This window comes from Solanum pennellii, chromosome 5, assembly GCF_001406875.1.
Source record: "Solanum pennellii chromosome 5, SPENNV200".
NCBI lineage: Eukaryota > Viridiplantae > Streptophyta > Magnoliopsida > Solanales > Solanaceae > Solanum > Solanum pennellii.
This window is the reverse complement of record NC_028641.1, coordinates 70,038,927-70,058,239: the sequence shown is the minus strand read 5'-3', so window position 1 is coordinate 70,058,239 and position 19,313 is coordinate 70,038,927. Positions and strand designations below refer to the sequence as shown.

At 33.9% G+C, this 19,313-nt stretch overlaps 2 protein-coding genes across 2 annotated transcripts; both read left to right on the top strand.

The window, feature by feature from the left end:
- The first annotated feature begins 7,296 nt into the window (after positions 1 to 7,296).
- Positions 7,297 to 7,983, top strand: LOC107018986 (kirola-like). Its single transcript, XM_015219577.2, has 2 exons — positions 7,297 to 7,554; positions 7,684 to 7,983. Exons 1-2 carry the CDS (start codon positions 7,368 to 7,370, stop codon positions 7,947 to 7,949), a joined length of 453 nt encoding a protein of 150 aa, XP_015075063.1. The 5' UTR covers positions 7,297 to 7,367; the 3' UTR covers positions 7,950 to 7,983.
- A 4,936-nt stretch (positions 7,984 to 12,919) lies between these two features.
- Positions 12,920 to 14,269, top strand: LOC107018987 (kirola-like). The gene is made up of 2 exons (XM_015219578.2): positions 12,920 to 13,157; positions 13,857 to 14,269. The coding sequence occupies exons 1-2, from the start codon at positions 12,971 to 12,973 to the stop codon at positions 14,120 to 14,122; spliced, it is 453 nt and encodes a 150-aa protein (XP_015075064.1). The 5' UTR covers positions 12,920 to 12,970; the 3' UTR covers positions 14,123 to 14,269.
- Positions 14,270 to 19,313: the final 5,044 nt, after the last annotated feature.

The following is a 19,313-nucleotide window of genomic DNA, read 5'->3' as shown; positions in this document are numbered from 1 at the left end:
CTTCTATCTCACTACGTTGAGTCTGCAGAAGTTCATTAATGAAAATGTTCCTGTTATGTCAGATGAAACTCCGCCTGATGAACGATTCTTGGTAACAGAAGCATGGACACACTCAGATTTTTTGTGTAAAAATTATAATCTGAGTGGCCTGCAAGATGATCTGTACAATGTGTACATCAATATCAAAACCTCAAAAGAACTCTGGGATGCTTTAGAAAAGAAGTACAAAACAGATTATGCCGAAATGAAGAAATTCATTGTGGCAAAATTTCTGGACTATAAGATGATAGACAGTAAGACCATCGTCACCCAAGTTTAAGAACTGCAGGTCATAATCCATGATCTCCTTGATGAAGGTATAAATTTATTTAATGCCTATGTTAGAAATATTAAGTTTTTTCTTAATACTCACATAATCTTTAATGTAGGATTGATTGTGAATGATGCTTTTCAAGTGGCTGCAATTATTGAAAAGTTACCTCCATTGTGGAAGGACTTCAAAAACTACTTGAAACATAAACGCAAGGAGATGACTGTTGAAGATCTCATAGTAAGATTTGAGAATCGAAGAGGATAATAAGGCTGCATAAAAGAGGTCACGTGGTAATTCAGCAATATGTGGAGTAAATTTTATTGAAGAAGATCCCACAAAATCAAAGAAAAGAAAGAAAGCATCTGGTACAAAAAGCAATCCTCCTAAGAAGAGATTCAATGGAAACTGCTTCAATTGTGGTAAACATGGTCATAGGGCTACTGAATGTCGGGGTCCTAAGAAGGACAAGAAAAAGAAGGATCAAGCGAACTTGGCTGAATCTAAAGGAGAAATGGACGATCTCGGTGCAATGCTTTCAGAATGTAACTTGGTTGGAAATCCAAGAGAATGGTGGATAGATTCTGGTGCCTCATGCCATGTTTGTGCCAACAAAGAATTATTTTCATCATATACTCCAGCACCTACAGATGAGAAGTTGTTTATGGCAAACTCCGTTGTTGCAAAGGTGGAAGGAACTGACAAAGTCCTATTAAAGATGACAACAGGCAAGGTGGTGATTTTGAATAGGGTCTCATATGTTCCAGAATTGAGAAAGAATTTAGTTTCCATTCCAGTTCTGACCAAGAGTGGATTCAAATGTGTATTTGTTTCTGAGAAAGTAGTAGTAAGCAAGAATGATATGTATGTAGGAAAAGGCTACCTTAGTGATGGCCTTTTCAAACTCAATGTAATTGCAGTTGATATGAATAAATATTTTGCTTCTTCTTACTTGCTTGAGTCTAAATGCTTATGGCATGAACGTTAGGGACACGTTAATAACAAAACCTTGCGAAAACTGATTAACTTAAATATGTTGCCAAAATTTGAGTGCAATAAATCAAAATGTCAAATTTGCATTGAATCTAAGTATGCTAAGCATCCTTATAAATCTGTTGAAAGGAAATCAAATCCTTTAGAATTGATTCACACTGATATTTGTGACATGAAGTCAACACCATCACGTGGTGGGAAAAAACAAAACTTTTATTGACGATTGCACTAGATATTGTTATGTCTATTTGTTAAATGGTAAGGATGAAGCAATAGATGCATTTAGGCATTATAAAACTGAAGTTGAAAATCAGTTAGATATAAAAAGATCAAAATGATCAGAAGTGATAGAGGTAGAGAATATGAATCTCCATTTGCAGAAATATGTTTAGAAAATGGAATAATCCATCAAACTACTGCTCCCTACACTCCTCAGTCTAATGGAATTGCAGAAAGGAAAAATCGAACTTTAAAAAAAATGATGAATGCATTACTTATAAGTTCAGGTTTACCACATAACTTGTGGGGGGAAGCTATCCTTACAACAAATCAAATACTTAACAGAATGTCTCACTCAAAGACAAATGTAATTCCATATGAGAAATGAAAAGGTAGAAAACCCAACTTGAAATATTTCAAAGTGTGGGGGTGTCTAGTCAAAGTCCAAGTTCCTATACCTAAGAGGGTAAAAATAGGGCCTAAGACTGTGGATTGTGTATTCATTGGATATGCCACAAACATTAAGGCATGTCGATTTTTTGTTCATAATTCCGTACATCCGGATATTCATGATAGTACACTAATGGAATCAGATAGTGCTGAATTTTTTGAACATATCTATCCGTATAAAAATAGACTTGAGTCATTTAGTGGGGGGTCTAAACAACCCAGAGAAGAACCAAAAGAGAATGAACCCAATGAAGAAAGTCCAAGACGCAGTAATGGTCAAAGGACATCTACTTCATTTGGATCTGATTTTATAACATTTCTTCTTGAAAGTGAGCCTCAAACATTCAAGGAAGCAATGTTGTCTAGCGACTCAACCTCTTGAAAGGAGGCTGTTAATAGTGAAATTGATTCAATCTTAAGCAATCATACTTGGGAGTTGGTTGATCTTCCTTTAGGGAACAAACCCTTGGGTTCAAAATGGATCTTTAAAAGGAAGATGAAAGATGATGGAACTATTGACAAATATAAAGCAAGACTTGTTGTCAAAGGTTTTAGACAAAAAGAAGGTCTTGATTATTTTGACACATACTCGCCAGTGACTAGGATTACATCAATTCGGATATTAATTGCACTAGCTGCAGTATACGGTCTTGAATTTCATCAAATGGATGTAAAAACAGCCTTCTTAAATGTAGAGCTGGAAGAAGAAATTTACATAGAACAGCCTGAGGGTTTTGTAGTTCCTAGTAAAGAAAAGAAAGTGTGCAAACTTATTAAGTCACTTTATGGACTAAAACAAGCACCAAAACAATGACATGCAAAGTTTGATCAAACTATGTTGTCAAATGGATTTAAGATCAATGAATGTGATAAATGTGTTTACATTAAAGATACTCCAAATCAGGAGTTATTGTATGCCTATATGTAGATGACATGCTTATAATGAGCAAAGACATTGCTAATATAAAATCTACAAAGCGTATGCTCGCTAGTAAGTTTGATATGAAAGATTTAGGAGTTGCTGATGTGATATTAGGAATTAAAATTCTTAAAACTCCTAACGGTCTAGCATTGTCTCAAACTCATTATATTCAAAAGATACTTGAAAAATTCAAATTTTTAATTTTTAAAAGGGCAAAGACTCCAATTGATGTAAACCTTCATCTTGAAAAGAATAAAGGTGAAAGTTAGTCTCAATTGGACTATGCTAGCGTATTGGGATGCTTAATGTATGTCATGAATTATACACGACCAGACATAGCTTGCGCTATCAGTAAACTGAGTCGATACACAAGTAATCCTAATCAAAGTCATTGGTTGGCAATGAAGAGAGTTTTGGGATACTTAGATGACACTCAAAACTATGCTTTACATTACAACAAATATCCAGCCGTTCTTGAAGGATATAGTGATGCAAACTGGATTACTGGGTCAATGAAACAAAATCCACAAATGGATACCTTTTTTCTATTGGTGGAGGAGCAATATCTTGGAAATCATCCAAACAAATATGTATAGCTCGCTCTACAATGGAGTCTGAATTCATTGCTTTAGACAAGGCAGGTGAAGAAGCTGAATGGCTCCGGAATTTCTTAGAAGATATTCCATTTTGGCCCAAACCAATGGCCCCTATATGCATACACTGTGATAGTCAAGCTGCATTAGGAAGGGCTGGAAGCACTATGTATAACGGCAAGTCTCGTCACATAAGATGAAGACATAACTCTGTGAGGCAACTACTCTCTAGTGGAATTATCACAATTGACTATGTGAAGTCAAAAGATAATGTGTCGGATCCACTTACAAAAGGCCTAACTAGAGAGGGAGTTGAGAAATCATCGACGGGAATGGGACTATGGCCGAGAACAAGTCATCGTGGCCGTAACTCTGCCTAGAAGACTGGAGATTCCAAGATCTAGGTTCAAGGAGATAAAACAAAGTCATTGATGACGGTTCAACATTGTCAAAAAATTATTATTTTATGGTCCATTCTCATGAAGAGACAATGTTTAGTAACCAGGATAAAGACATAAGGACTTTTTAATGGTTTCTAAGTTTGATACAGGGAATATCAAATGGTGTATCTATGGGATAACACATTTAGAATCACCTATGTAAGTGTGAAGTGTAAGCCGCTTCAAGGAGAATCCGGTAAGGCCAGTTCTTTAAGCACTTACTATCCAAGATGTGTTCAAGGCTTTTTAGGCACTTGTGGAATTTTTTATTTTGGCAAAGTTGACAATTCAGGCTTAGGAATGGAAGGAATCTCAAGTTTTGACAACATTGGAAATTTAGGCTTTGGAAATGTTGAAAACTCCAGCTTTGGGAGTTGTGGCAATTCCGGCTTTGGAATTTCAGGGAATTCAGAAAGATGTGGCAATTTAGGCTTAGAAAGCTCAGACAGAGTTATTTCAAGAAAATGTCGTGCGTCTGCTTGAATTTTACAGTTACTTGCTAAAGACAAAGTGATAGTAATAACAAGAAAAAAGATGGATTAATGTGGTGATAAAGCCATTGTTTAAGGTGATTTTTTTTAGTGTTTTAATTCATATGACTTATGCTTCAGTCTGAACAAATTTATAAGTTGTGAAAAAATGAAAATAGGAACAAAACTTTGGTTGGTGGTTGGTTGGTTAAGAAAAATGTCTGTTAGTTCATCTTCTCAAACAATAATAGTCATAATTTAATCTGCCAAACATTTTTTTCCATGTGTCACATCTACCACATAATTTTATATAGATCTACCCTAACAATGGATTGCTCCCTACTATGCCATTTCTGGAATCTAGTAATTTTTGTTCATGTCTTGTACTCGTATTACCCCTTAAAATATCCAATAGATATCTAGGTATACTTAATGTAAACTTAATTTTGGTCACACCAATGAAATGACTTTAGAGTGTGAGGGATTCTGGGGGTATCTTTAGTTTTCTTTTCGTATACAAGTGCAAATATAGTCCATTCATTTTCACAGGATATAATAACTGAGAAGAAATTATATAACTTTAAAAAAAATTTCTCCAATCACTTTTCAAGTGATTGATTTCATCTGAAAATCGATGACTGGTCGATTCTTTTCCATCTATTTATTAACATCAGAAAATATAATAGGTGTTATAACTCCCAATTAAAATGTTCAAATCTTCATACGACGCTCAGGTCGCTACTAAAATGATTTTGTGGCGATTTTATAGCCTTCAATAGCAACTTTAGTCGTCACTAAAAGTTCAATTTCTTGTTAGATAATATCTCACACAATAGGAATAGTGTTTGGTTGGGTTGGGGGGGCAAGTGGTAGGCATCATTTTCTTTTATAAATTAGTGGTTACGCGTTGGGGGCTAAAATTGAGAACAAACAAATAATCAATGTGTTTGGTAAAATAATTTTAATAAGCTTTTTTTCCTATTATATAATGAAAAAAGATAGAAAAGATAAAATTATGAAGTGATTGGTTAAATTAAAAGTACATAATTATAATTAGCTATAGAATCATAATATAAAAATGACCAACTTATGGTTGATTTTGGATTATAAGCACTTTAGTTATAAACACTTGAGTGCTTGCCAACTATATGATAAGCTTTAAAAATATACTTATAAACTAGTTTGAACCACTTAGAAACCTAACCTAATGCCTTCTTAATATAAAAAGTAGCTTATTTGGGTACTATCTATAACCAAGAGTCTTTTTCTGTAATAATTGTGTGTAGAATTACATGCACACACCTAATTATGGACCCTTTTGGTCATAGATTTCCCAAGTAAAATTTGAAAAAGTTGGCCAAAATATTTTTGCCAGAAAATATGGCTAAAGTTTGGCCAGAATGATATTTTTTCTATGTTATTTTATATTTTTTATAAAAAATTAATTACGTTTTAACTTTAACACGTTTTCACTAATAAATGGAAAAAAGATTAGTTTATTTTAAAATAGAAAAAAAATCTTATAGTGTTTAAAATTTTCTAGTCAAATTCTGACCAAATTTTCTGGCCGTTTAGCACTTTCCATTTGTCAAGTAGTGTTTGTCCAAATAATTTGTCACTATTTAGCAAATATTTTTGGTAAATAAATCAATTCCCAAATACTAGTATTTGTTGGTACTTCATTCATGGTAAGCCACCAACATACCACTTCAACCAATTTTTGTTGAGGCGCATTCAGGATTTAATATTTATGAGTTTCAAATTAACGTAAACAATAATTGAATTCATAATTATCTATTTAACAATGAGTTTTTCACAAATACAAAAGTTAACTGATTACAGAACAATTACATAACAATTTTTTGTAATTGATGATAGAATATCATGACAAATATAATATATCCAAAATGAAATTTTCTAGCGCAATAAAAAAAACTCTTGACCATATGACACAATAATAAAGTGTAACATATCCAGAATGCTTTAAATGAACCAAAGAGCATTTCATATATATGCATCATGCACCCTCAAGGCATTTTAGGATTTGGTAAAGTTGGGATTTCAGGGAGTTGAAGCAATTAAGGCTTAGGAAGCTCGGGAATAGTTATTGACAAAGTGACATGTAATAACAAGAAAAAAGATTGATTCTGGTTGTATGACATCGTTGAAGATTGATTGTCCTTTTAAGTTTCACTTTTGACAAGTTTATATAGATATGTGTATGTTGAAAATAGGAATTGAGAACTAAGTTTTGGTTGTGATAATTGGTAGGAAAAATTGTTTGTTAGGTCATCTTCTAACCAGTAACATTCTAATTTTAATTTAGGCGTAATACATAAACATGACTCTTAACTTAGCATCAGTTGGCAACTCTGACCCTTAACTTTTGATGTGCACAATTAAACACTTAAACTTATATAAAATTGAACAAATTGACATATTCGTCCTACATAGCACCCTATATGGAAATTTTTGTGTCCTGCATAGCGTCCTGTGCGTATCATGCCATGTTTTGAAAAGAACATTTTTGGGAGTACAAAGATAGAAAAGGTAAAATTGTAAAGCGATTCGTCAAATTAAAAGTGCTTATAATATGTAAAATCATAAATAAAAATGACCAACTTATGGTTGATATCGGATTATAAGCACTTGAGTTATAAGTGTTGGCCAACTATATATTTAAGCTTTAAAAATATGCTTCTGAACTAGTTTGAACCACTTCGAAACTTAACCTACTTAATATAAAAGTAGCATATTGGGTACTAGATATAACCAAAGACTCTCATTCTGTAATAATTGTGTGTAGTTAATTACATGGACACACCTAATTATGTATATGAAGAAAAAAATGAAATTTATAGTCTAAAGTCTAGACATATTGACATTGCCTAACTATAAAAGGGCAGAACTATTCATGTAATGATGAACCACATATTTGTTATTATAACTTAGTCATATATCATAGAAAAAATGAGTCTTGAAGGTAAGTTGGTTTCTGAGATAAATATCAAATGTGATGGAGATGTGTTCCATGAAATAATTAGGTACAAACGACATTATATGTGCAACATATGCCCTAATAAGATACAAAATGTGGATATTCATGAAGGTGATTTGGGTACTATTGGCTCTGTTAGGTTCTGGAAATTCACACATGGTACGTAAATCCGTATTATATTAATTCATATCGATTTTAATTTGTCCAAATTCAATCCAACTCACTCAATCATTAATAAACGAAATTAGTAGTATGGATGTTTTTTACTATACATATTTGTTTGTGTAGATGGGAAAGAGATGGTGGCAAAGGAAGTTATTGAAGAAATAGATGAAGAAAAGAAGTTGGTTAAAAAAAAGATGATTGAAGGAGATATGTTAGAGTATTATGAATCATTTTACCTCACTATTCATGTTGAGACAAAGGATGAAAACAACTTAGTTACTTGGATTTTGGAATATGAAAAGAAGAATGTGCATGTTCCTGATCCACACACTTTCATGGAATTGTGTATCAATATCACTAAAGATATTGAGAGTTACCACATCAAGTGATACATAAATACATACATATACGTACTTGAAATAATATTATGTGGTGTGGTTAATGAGTTTGCTTTGAAATATCTAATATATATGTAGAGAAAATAAAGGGAGTGGATATTGATAAATAAAAATATATAAATGTGTTATAAATAATTTGTGTTATAGTGAATGTCTAATTATGTGGAGTCCTTGTAGGATATGGTTAGGAATCCTACTTGGGGACCAAGTAAAGTTTTTCCTATAAATAAAGTATTTTCCTTCATTGTAAATAAGATCATTGAAAGATTAATGAATCCTGAATATACTTCAAGATGAATAAGAAATCTTTCTCTTTTCCCTACTTTATTCGTCTTCTAACTTCATATAGTTTCATAACACGTTATCAGCACAATTGTTCTATTCCTAAAGAATGATGAAGAAGACGGAAAAAGTGCAAAAGAGATCTTGCATAAGTTATGCAATAAGGTTCTTATATCTTTAATTTAATCGACTGGGAAAAAAATTCTTTAATTTATTTTAATAATTAAATAAGCACAATTTAGTGAAAAGTATGTTTTTCAACCTTTATATGACGTATGTCATCTATTAAGCTCTATTTATTTACTACTAATGTTGATTATAATAAATCAATAATCTCAACTTTGTGTGTAATTATAGTGTACGATCATATTAATGATCATCAAAAGTGATAAAATTACAATTATTTTGAAGGCTTGAGGTTGAACCTCATTATGGGTAAGACGATAGATTTAAGTTTTATCGCACCAAAAGAATAAGACGATGGATTTATGTCCAATCGCATCAAGAGGGTAAGACATCAGAAGTCTTGATGCTTTGTGATGAAAGATGTTTGATTCAAGTCCCTCATTGATTTATGGCATAAGACGTTGGGTTTGAGTCTCAATGCACCATATTGATGATAAAATTAAAATTTACTCATATAATAATAAATCAGAAATTTACTAAAGCAAAAGACACATGGCGTAGTAAACTTGGAGTTTACGAGTACTACTAATTTTATTAGTTGGCATGAATAATTTGGTCATCCCAAAGATGTGCATACTGAGTAATGGACATACATTGAAAAACTAGAAGATTCGTCAAGAATTCTTTACGTTGCTTGTTCTCGTGATAAAATTGATTGGATCAACTAAAGTTGGGACTAAATCCCTAAATTCTGAAAAGTATAAAAGGTGAATATGGGCCCAATTATCTATCATGTGATATGATAAAAAGATGCATCAATAAGATAATCACATGTGCGTTTGTTGTCAACTTGCAGTTTGACATTCGCAAATTGTGCAAGATAATTGAGCTAAAAGCACAACTTTCAGAATATGAAAAATCAAGATAATTCACCTAGATAATATTGATAAATATATAAGATTATGTGACATTAAATGTCACACATAGTGAATCATTACTTATGAAAATAAAGTTTCGTGTGTTGATCTGAAATATGATATTACATACAAACGTAATTATATGAATCAAACCAATAAGTTATGATCAATTTTTATGTTAATTGGTTTATGGTCAGGGATCAAATAGTTTTCATCTGATAATTTTGATTTGCAATATATGATTAATGGATATACTATGATGCACAAAGATAGATTCTCCAAAAGATTGAGATATATGTTAGTTTGTCTAACATAAGGGGGAGATTAGAAGCAACACAAAAGTTGTAAATACTCCTATTGAATGTCCAATAGAGTCTATGACATGCATGAAGCATGATAGACTAATCAATTCTAAATAAAATAATCCTTGAAAAAGAGGGAGGATCAAAGAATCAAAATGATCATAATAAGGATACAATGTGCTCTTGGAGATCTTACGACATAACACTTTATAAAACCTCATGAGAGGGGTAGCTACCTAAAAATAATGAAGTGATGAGATCTCAATAAATTATGTCGTATTGTGAATCAATGCAAAATAATATATCGTTGACGGTATCTTTGATACAATATCACGCAATGTTGTAAAAGATTATTATGATACAAATTCTACGACTATTAAAGCATGTTGGTGTAGAAATAATAATCAAGTGAAAAGTGGAATGGTGCATCTTGGTAAGTGTAAAGATTATTTAACTTGCAATCTAGGCACTGGAAGATGTCATACATCTAACGTTGAACGTTGTCACTTAACAAAATTGAGATGAAAATATGCGATGAGTACAAAATCTAAAGCATATACAAGTTTTCGGAAAACTTATTTATCGTCCTCATAAGGATTAAATTGATTCAAAATGCATAGAGCATATACAAGTATTATTATGCAAGTTGACGACTAGAATTAAAACTCTTGAAGAGTTGTCAAAAGGCAATATATTATTTGCTTAAAGAAGTAGAAGTAAGGAACTTGCAGAAATCTTTGATCTTGAAGGAAAGATTCATAAAAGCAGATAGAAGAAAGCATATTTCATCAAGATTTTTCTACACTCATGAGCTCCCAAGAATAGTGATATCAACATGCAACATGTTTGTTCAAGTAATACTACAATTGATTTATCCACCAATTCTCTACCAACTACAACTTTCAAGAAGATGATGCTCAAACTTGGAAAACAAAGATTCTAGTCTCTGAATTGATGTTGTCATTAGGGGGAGTTAATACGCGATGTAATCTTTTTCCTTCACAAGGTTTAGTCCCACTGGATTTTCCTTGTAAGGTATTTAATGAGGCATTCATAATGCGTATTATTAGATATGTGTACTCTTTTTCCTTCACTAGATTTTTTTCCCACTGGTTTTATCTAGTAAGGTTTTAACGATGCACATAATCTACCGACATTCAAGGGGGAGTGTTATAAACAATTTGTGTTATAGTGAATGTCTAATTATATGGAGCCCTTGTAGGATATGGTTAGGAATCCTACTTGGGGACCAAGTAAGGTTTTCCCTGGTTTTCCTTCATTGTAAATGAGATCATTGAAAGATCAATGAATCCTGAATATACTTCAAGATGAATAAGAAATCTCTCTTTTCTCTACTGTATTCGTTTTCTAACTTCATATAGATTCATAACAAAAAGCTCCTTCTAATACCTATATGGTTGATTTCGAATTATAAGCACTTTTAGTATTTGTCAACTATATGATAAGCTTATATATGCTTATGAACGAGTTTGAACCACTTAGAAACTTTACCTAATACGTTTTCTTAATATAAAAGTAGCTTATTGGGTAATAATTGTGTGTAAGTACAATGCACACACCTAATTATGTATAGACAAAGAAAATATGAAATTTATAGTCTAGAGTCTAGACATATTGACATTTTTACTTAGCTATAAGAGGGTAGAGATACGCACTTATAACTAATTAAGAGGAAATTGTCTGAAATATATTCGAATTTTGATCAAAATTGTTGTAATATACTAAACTTTGGAAATGATCTTTTTTTCCCCAGCACTATTTAATAATGTATTTAAAAGGTATATATGTGTCCACGTAGACATCATAAATATTACATAATTATAAATAGTAATATATCCATGTGCGCACATATATACCTTTAAAATACACTATTAAATAGTGTATGGGTAAAAAGCCCATAAAGTTTGATATCGTAAAATAATTTCCTCTAAAATTGAAATATTTTTCAAACTTTTTTCCAATTAATTAATGAATGATTTTATATAGTCAAAGCATTAGATAATATCTCACACAATAGGCAATCCATCTTCTATGGCTATTGCTTCAGCACAAAAATTAGTAGTGATAGGGATATGTAGTATTAGCACTGCCATGGACAAGGTCCCCTCTCCAATTCTATTACAAAACATGTCTATAATTGATCCCTAACATAAAATTTTGTCCAAGAGATAGTATAGTGCTTGGTTGGCTATATGAGAAAAAAATAATTGATGCATTACTAATATTATTTAATAACATTCGCAACATATATAAGCTAATATAATCATTACTAATAATATTGTGATATAAGCAAATATAATCGCAACATATATAAGCTAATATAATAATTACTAATAATATTGTGATATAAGCAAATATAATCTCAACATATATAAGCAAATATAATCATTGCATAGTTATTCTTATGAGATAATCGGCCCCTAATAATATTGTGATTTAATTTGGATAAATTGGTCTATTTTAATTAAAAGAAAATACTTATTAGAGGTGAGTTTCGAACTCTGGTCACTCAAGTCAAACATAACACTATTTACCACCAAGCTACTGATCATTTATAGTAAACTTACTTATGTTTATTTGTTACAATCATAACACTATTTACCACCAAACTTGTAAACTTACTCAAGTTTATTTACTTACAAACTTTAAGAATGACAAAATAATTTGCAACAGTTATAGCCATCTCCACCACAGGTTACTTTGTTATTTCAGGGTGTCGAAAATACTGTATGTATCAATATAAATTAAAACTATACGTGTATATATTATATAAGTTTTCGACGAAGGATGTCCAATTCAGGTGGCTCAGTCCCTGCTTATAGACCAAAATATGAACATAATTCTGTTGATTTATTGATCTTTACTTAAGGATCCAATATAAAATATGTAAACGGTTTTCTTTTCATTTAATTGCATAGATTTATCTTTAAAAGAATCAGTTTTTAGTTTTTATCTTTTATGAGTTGATTATGTATTTTTGCCCCTATCTCCAATGTGGTCTCCACCTGTTACCCCAAAACGACCAAGCCAGGAGCCGAAGGAGGGACTTGAACCCTCAACCTCTTAAAAAATGAACTTACCCCTAGTGTGACTTAAGTTCTTTAACAATGCGAGACATAATTTATGAGATATTATGATCATCATAAAATTAAAGATGACCAAACTTATGACTTTGACTTAAAAGCACTTTTGGTATTTACTAAATGTATGACAATCTTAAAAAAATGCTCATGAACAAAATATTATGTGTATATACATAGACACGCCTAATTATGTATAGGCAGATAAAGTAAAAAAATGTATTATAATCTAGAGGTTAGAAATATTGGCATTGCCTAACTATATATCATATCATAGAAGAAAAATGAGCCTCCATGGAAAGTTAGTCTCTGAGATAGAAATTAAGTGTGATGGAGATATTTTTTATGAAGTATATAGGCACAGGCCACACCATATCTCCACCATGTCCCCTAATAACATACAAAATGTGGATGTTCATGAAGGTGAATGTGGCACAGTTGACTCTGTTATCTTTTGGAACTTCATCCATGGTAAACTTTTATTTTATTTGATTTCAATATTTATCACAAAATGTTTGGTTCATACATTCTTCAATATATATATGATATCAATTTTGTGTCAGAAATATCGTGAATTAATTAGCTCATAATTACAAATAAAAAAAATAGAGAAGAAAAATAACACAAGGATTTAACAAGATTCATCTAGATCTAATCATTCAAGCAAAAACAGAGTCTTCCACTATAAAAGAATGAGCGTACAAATAAGTAGTCCAAATCCTACAAGGAAAATGTTCTTTCCATTATTCCTATAAGGAAAAAATATATTCCTTTTCCCAAATCTATAAGGACAACAAATCTCTTAACTTAATAGAGATTATGATTTTCGTAAAATATATAAGAGAAAAAATTCAAGGCGTAATTAACAAATACTCCCTCTATCTAATAATCGTTGTGAAATATACTAAAAATAGATGTCTAATAAAACTTGTCCAATTTAGAAAATCAAGAGATTATTTACCTTTGATATTAAATATTATTTATCATCTAACACATTTTTTAAAACAAAAATGTAATAAAGTCAAAGAATAATATAATAATATGATCTGTATTATTTATTATTTATTGACTCAATCCATTTTTAATCTTTAAATTCAAACCAACTCACTCGATCATTTAAAAGTGAACTTAATAGTATGAAATATTTACTATATTTAATTTGTTTTACAGATGGGAAAGAAGTGGTGGCAAAGGAGAAAGTGGAAGAAATAGATGAAGAAAAGAAGCTAATTAAAAAAAAGATAATTGAAGGAGATATATTGGAGTATTACAAATCATTTTACATCACTGTTCATTTTGAGACAAAGGGTGAAAATAATTTAGTTACTTTAATCATAGAATATGAAAAGAAAAATGCTAATGTGCTAGATCCACACACATTCATGGAATTACTCCTCAATGTAACCAAAGATATTGAGAATTACCACATCAAGTGATACATAAATATTATATACAAGGACTCTTTGAAAATGTCGACAAGTATATGTCAAATTCTTTAAAATAATGTATTTTGAAGAAATCGATATGAATACGATAACATTTTTGAATAGTTGAAACAATGTATACCAAATGCTTGGATTTAAGCTGTTGTCTGAAAGTCTTGAAATAATATGTGTTGTTATTAGCGGGTGTGCTTTGAAATGTCTTGTAACTGAGTAGCCAACTGGTTGGTGTAAATCCTTCATCAATTGCATAAGCCACGTACTTTCTTGAGCTGCAACTGCTGCTGCCCTTTACTCTGCTTCTGTTGTTGACAGCGACACAGTTGGTTGCCTTTTGCTGCACCAATAAATCGCTGCAACTCAAAGCTTAATTACATAGCCAGTTGTTGAACGTCGGGTATCATAGCTAGTTTCTTTCCAACAACTTTCACAAACAAGCTGAAATCTGCCAGTGCTACAGAATAACAACTATGAGTAAGAAATTCAGAAATCTTACCATACCATGCCCTTGGTGCTTGCTTTAACCCATATAGCGTTTTTCGAAGCTTACATACATACTCGGGATGAGCTTGATTCTGAAAGCCTATTGTTTGACATATGTAGATCTCCCAATCCAACTCTCCGTGCATAAAGGCATTCTTTACATCCATCTGTTGTAGGTTTCAATTATTATTGGCAGTAAGTGCAAGTATGATCCGGACTGTAGTAAGCTTAGCCACTGGACTAAATGTTTCATGATAATCTAGTCCATATTGCTGAGAAAAGCCTCGGGCTACAAGACGAGCTTTGTGCCTTTCAATTAACCCATTTGCGTGTCGCTTTATATTGTAAATCCATTTGCAAGAAATAGGTTTGACATCACTTGGCTTTACCACGAGCTCCCAAGTTTGATTCAGTTCTAGCGCATCAATCTCCTCCTTCATAGCCTTAATCCACTTCGGATTTTGGAATGCTTCCTCAAAATTCTCTAGTTTTTTCATCTTCTTCTTCTACTATGGCAGCATTGGCAAATACTTTGGATTAAGCTTTCTGATCCTCGATGACCTTCTAATAGACTAGGGTGTGTTTCCTCCACTTAGCTCATCTGCTTCACTTTGTTGTTGATACACACCAGTTTGCCAAGGATTTTGAGCCAAGCCTTCTTCAGCAATATTTTCGTTAGCTTCATCTTCAGCTTCATCTAGACTCAACTGGATATAGGACGAGTCCAATACATCTTTGAGAACATTTGAATCTGGCAGAATTTCCTTATTTGAAGACCACCCTGAAGAAGCTTCATCAAATATCACATTCCGAGAAGTGTAACATTTTCTGTGCTTGGGTCACAACAACGCTACCCTTTTCATTGACTGTCATACCCTACAAAGATACACCTAACAACCTTTTTATCCATCTTGCTATGTAAATGGATAAGTATAAATACATAGCATACACATCCGAAAACACGAAAATAGCTAACTGATGGTTTCATATTCCACAACTTCTCAAAAGGTAAAAGAAATCTTACCCTTTGTTGGGGAATTCTATTGATCACAAAATCTGCAGTTTTCATAGCTTTCGTCTAAAATTGTCCCAGAATATTTTTTGCGTGAAGAAAGCTCCGACAGATATCTGCTAGGTGTCTATTTTTTCGTTCTGCCACACCATTTTGTTGTGGCGTATTTGGATATGTGAGCTGACGACATATTTGATACTTTGGAAGGAATTTAGAGAATTCATATGAGGTGTATTCCCCACCATTGTCAGTTCGCACAAAAAAAAAATTCTTGTCAACTTCTGCTTCACCAACTTTTTTTAATTCTTTGAATTTTGAAAATGTATCAGACTTTTCCTTCAGAAAATAAATCCATACATACCTGGAAAAATCATCAGTGAAGGTCAACATATATTTCATCCCATCAACAGAGAGTTGCTTGACAGATCCATATACATCAGAGTGAATTAACTCTAATGGTTCCTTGGCCTTATATTTTGACTCCTCATACGACAACTGATGTGTTTTGCCATACTGGCAACCCGCACATATAACATTTGTCCTTAGTGAGAGTTTTGGAAGACCCTTCAACATTGAATTTTCCATCATGACACTTAGTTTAGAGTAGCTAATGTGGCTCAACCGCATATGTCATAAGTCTGCAATTTCATTCTTCCTTGTTTTGTCTATATATGCGGTTTCTGCCGACATTACTTAGACAGAATTCAATCTTTGTCCCTTCATTACTGGCTCTTTTTTAATCTCAAGATCATGATATATTCTTACATCTTGTGGACCAACAGAATAAAATGATCCATAGATGTTAGTTGTGCTACTGAAAGGAGATTTTTCTCCATACCTGGGACATGATAAACATTTTGAAGCAACATCAGATTAGCACTACTATTAGGTGACACTACAGCCTTACCGATATGAGCTATCGAGAATTTTGTATCATTGGTTGTCACCACCTCACGACTTCCCTTATACTTGGTTAGATTTTGCAACTTCTCCTTGTCGCCAGTCATATGGTTTGAGAACCCTGAGTCAACAATCCAATCATTCTCATAATCAATTTGTTTAGAGGTTGTTACTGTAAGAGCTAACTCCTCTTGTTCTACAGCAAAAAATGCTTCAGCATCCCAATCATCTTCACTCTTTTCCTTTGGACTAGAAGTGGCTGCAGCTTTGCTCTCAACAACCTTTTTATTGAACCAACAAACCTTGGCTTTATGGCCCTTCTTTCCGCAGTGATGACACTTCCCTTCAAACCTCTTGTTTTTGCCCCAATAGTTCTTTGAAGCTCCCCCCGGACTGTAATTCCCCTCTCCTTGATGATTTTTTTCCTTAACATCACTTCTTTTCGTCCAAGCTACATTATACTTCTTGGAGTTCCCTCTGCTTTTGTTGATATACAGTGCTTCCTCCTCACCTTTTTGTGAAACTCCGCCCATTTGCTTAGCTATGGCTTCTTGGCCAGCAAACATATTCTCAAACTCCACAAGTGATGGTTGAATTTGCCATCCTTGTACTGCAGTGACAAAGTTTCTGTACTCATATCTGAAACCATGAATGATTATTCTTTTCATCCTGGTTTCCCCGATTAGAGCTATTGGTTCCAATTCTGAAATTTCACGACATATCGACTTCACTTTGTGGAAGTATTGTGCGATGCTCATATCATTTTGAGCTATCGATAATAACTCACTTTCTAGAAGAGTTAGTCGTGTGTCGTTTTTCTTTGAAAAAAGTGCAGCTAGCGTGTCCCAAGCTTCCTTTGGTGTTCCAGCATCTCGTATATGTTTCAACATGTCTTCTTCGATGGTCGTCTTAAGGGAATAATGATTTTCCTGCTTTAATCTTCCATTTATGCGTCATTTGGTTCTTCGTGAAGGAATATTGATTGTATTAAAGTGTTAAGGGAATACATGGGAGATATATATAGGAGATATAGGAAGGAGTACTAATCCTAATAGGACTAGGATTAAGGAGTACTAATCCTAATAAGACTAGGATTAGTACACAGTAAATACTAATATTATTTTATACTATTTATTTAATACTATCTGTTATTATCCCCCCTCAAGCTGAGCTGAGCGGAAGCGAACGGAAGCTTGGAACTGAGGTAATCGTGCTGTCGGCTCGGGAGAGGCTTGGTGAGAATATCAGCCGGTTGTTCTTCAGTGGGTACATACTGCACAGTCATGGTGCCGGCCTGAACTTCATCGCGAACAAAGAGACAATCGGTATCAACATGCTTCATTCTGGTGTGTAGGACGGAATTCTTGGCCACACAGATGGTTGATTTGTTGTCACAATAGAGAGCAGGAACAGTGTGAGTGGCGCGGAGTTCGCGAAGAATATATGTGACCCACATGGTCTCAGCAGCAAGAAGAGCAAGGGCGCGGTATTCAGCTTCAGTCGAGGACCGAGAGACCTTGGGTTGTTTTTTTGTACACCAGGAGATCAGGTTCGGCCCCAAAAAAACGAGAAACCCCGATGTAGATTTTCTGTCATTTTTATCATTCGCCCAATCTGAATCTGAGAAACCCCGAAGCTCCAAGTCCCCGGGTCGAATGAGTAAACCACGACCAAGAGTGCCAAAAATGTACCTGAGAATGCGTTTTAGACAATGGTAATCATGTTCACTTGGTTGATGCATGCGCTGAGCAACTCGGTTGACAGCAAACTGGATGTCAGGACGGGTAATGGCCAGATACTGTAGAGCCCCAATGAGGCTGCGGAAGTGGGTGATATCGGCAAAGGGGGTGTCGGCTCCATTCGTAGACGAAGAGACTGCCATCGGTGTTGGTTGACTGGTGCATTTTTCCAGTCCAGCTTTCTGCAACAGATCTCGAGCATATTTTGACTGATGAAGAAACAAGCCGCTGCCTGTCCGAGAAACCTCCATTCCCAGAAAATAATGTAACGGGCCAAGGTCCTTCATTTTGAAGGTAGTATGCATAGCTCGAGTGACATCCTGAATGAGAGCTGCAGTAGAGCCTGTAATAATGATATCATCTACATAGACAAGAAGAATGACTGTACCGTGTGCTGAATGTCGAGTAAACAGACTCGTGTCGTGTACGCAACACGTGAAGCCGAGTCCCTGGAGGAACGTTTTCAGACGTGTGTACCAAGCACGGTGGGCTTGCTTGAGCCCATACAGAGACTTCTTGAGTTTGCAAACATGTTGAGGGAAGCGGGGATCAACATAGCCCGGTGGTTGCGTCATGTAGATAGTTTCATCAAGCATGCCATGAAGAAAAGCATTGGAAACATCCAACTGATTGATGAGCCAATTGTTGCGCACGGCGAGTGACAGTACTAGGCGAATGGTTTCCTGCCGAATAACAGGACTGAATGTCTCGGAGTAATCAAGCCCATACTCCTGATTGTAGCCTTTAGCAACCAAACGAGCCTTGTACCTGGAAATACTGCCATCCGCATTGTGTTTAATTTTGTACACCCATTTACAGCCCACTGGGTGCCGCCCATGGGGCTTAGGTACAAGAACCCAAGTTTTCTGATCAGTCAAAGCCTTAAACTCGTCATCCATAGCATGACGCCAATAAGCATTTTTTGAGGCAACAGAGTAGGTTGTTGGTTCACTATCGGGAAGGGGTGTATTTGGTAGTATGGTAGCCTGAAAGGTTTTGGGTTTAATTAAAACGGCTTTGCCACGGGTTAACATGGGATGAGTATTGGGGG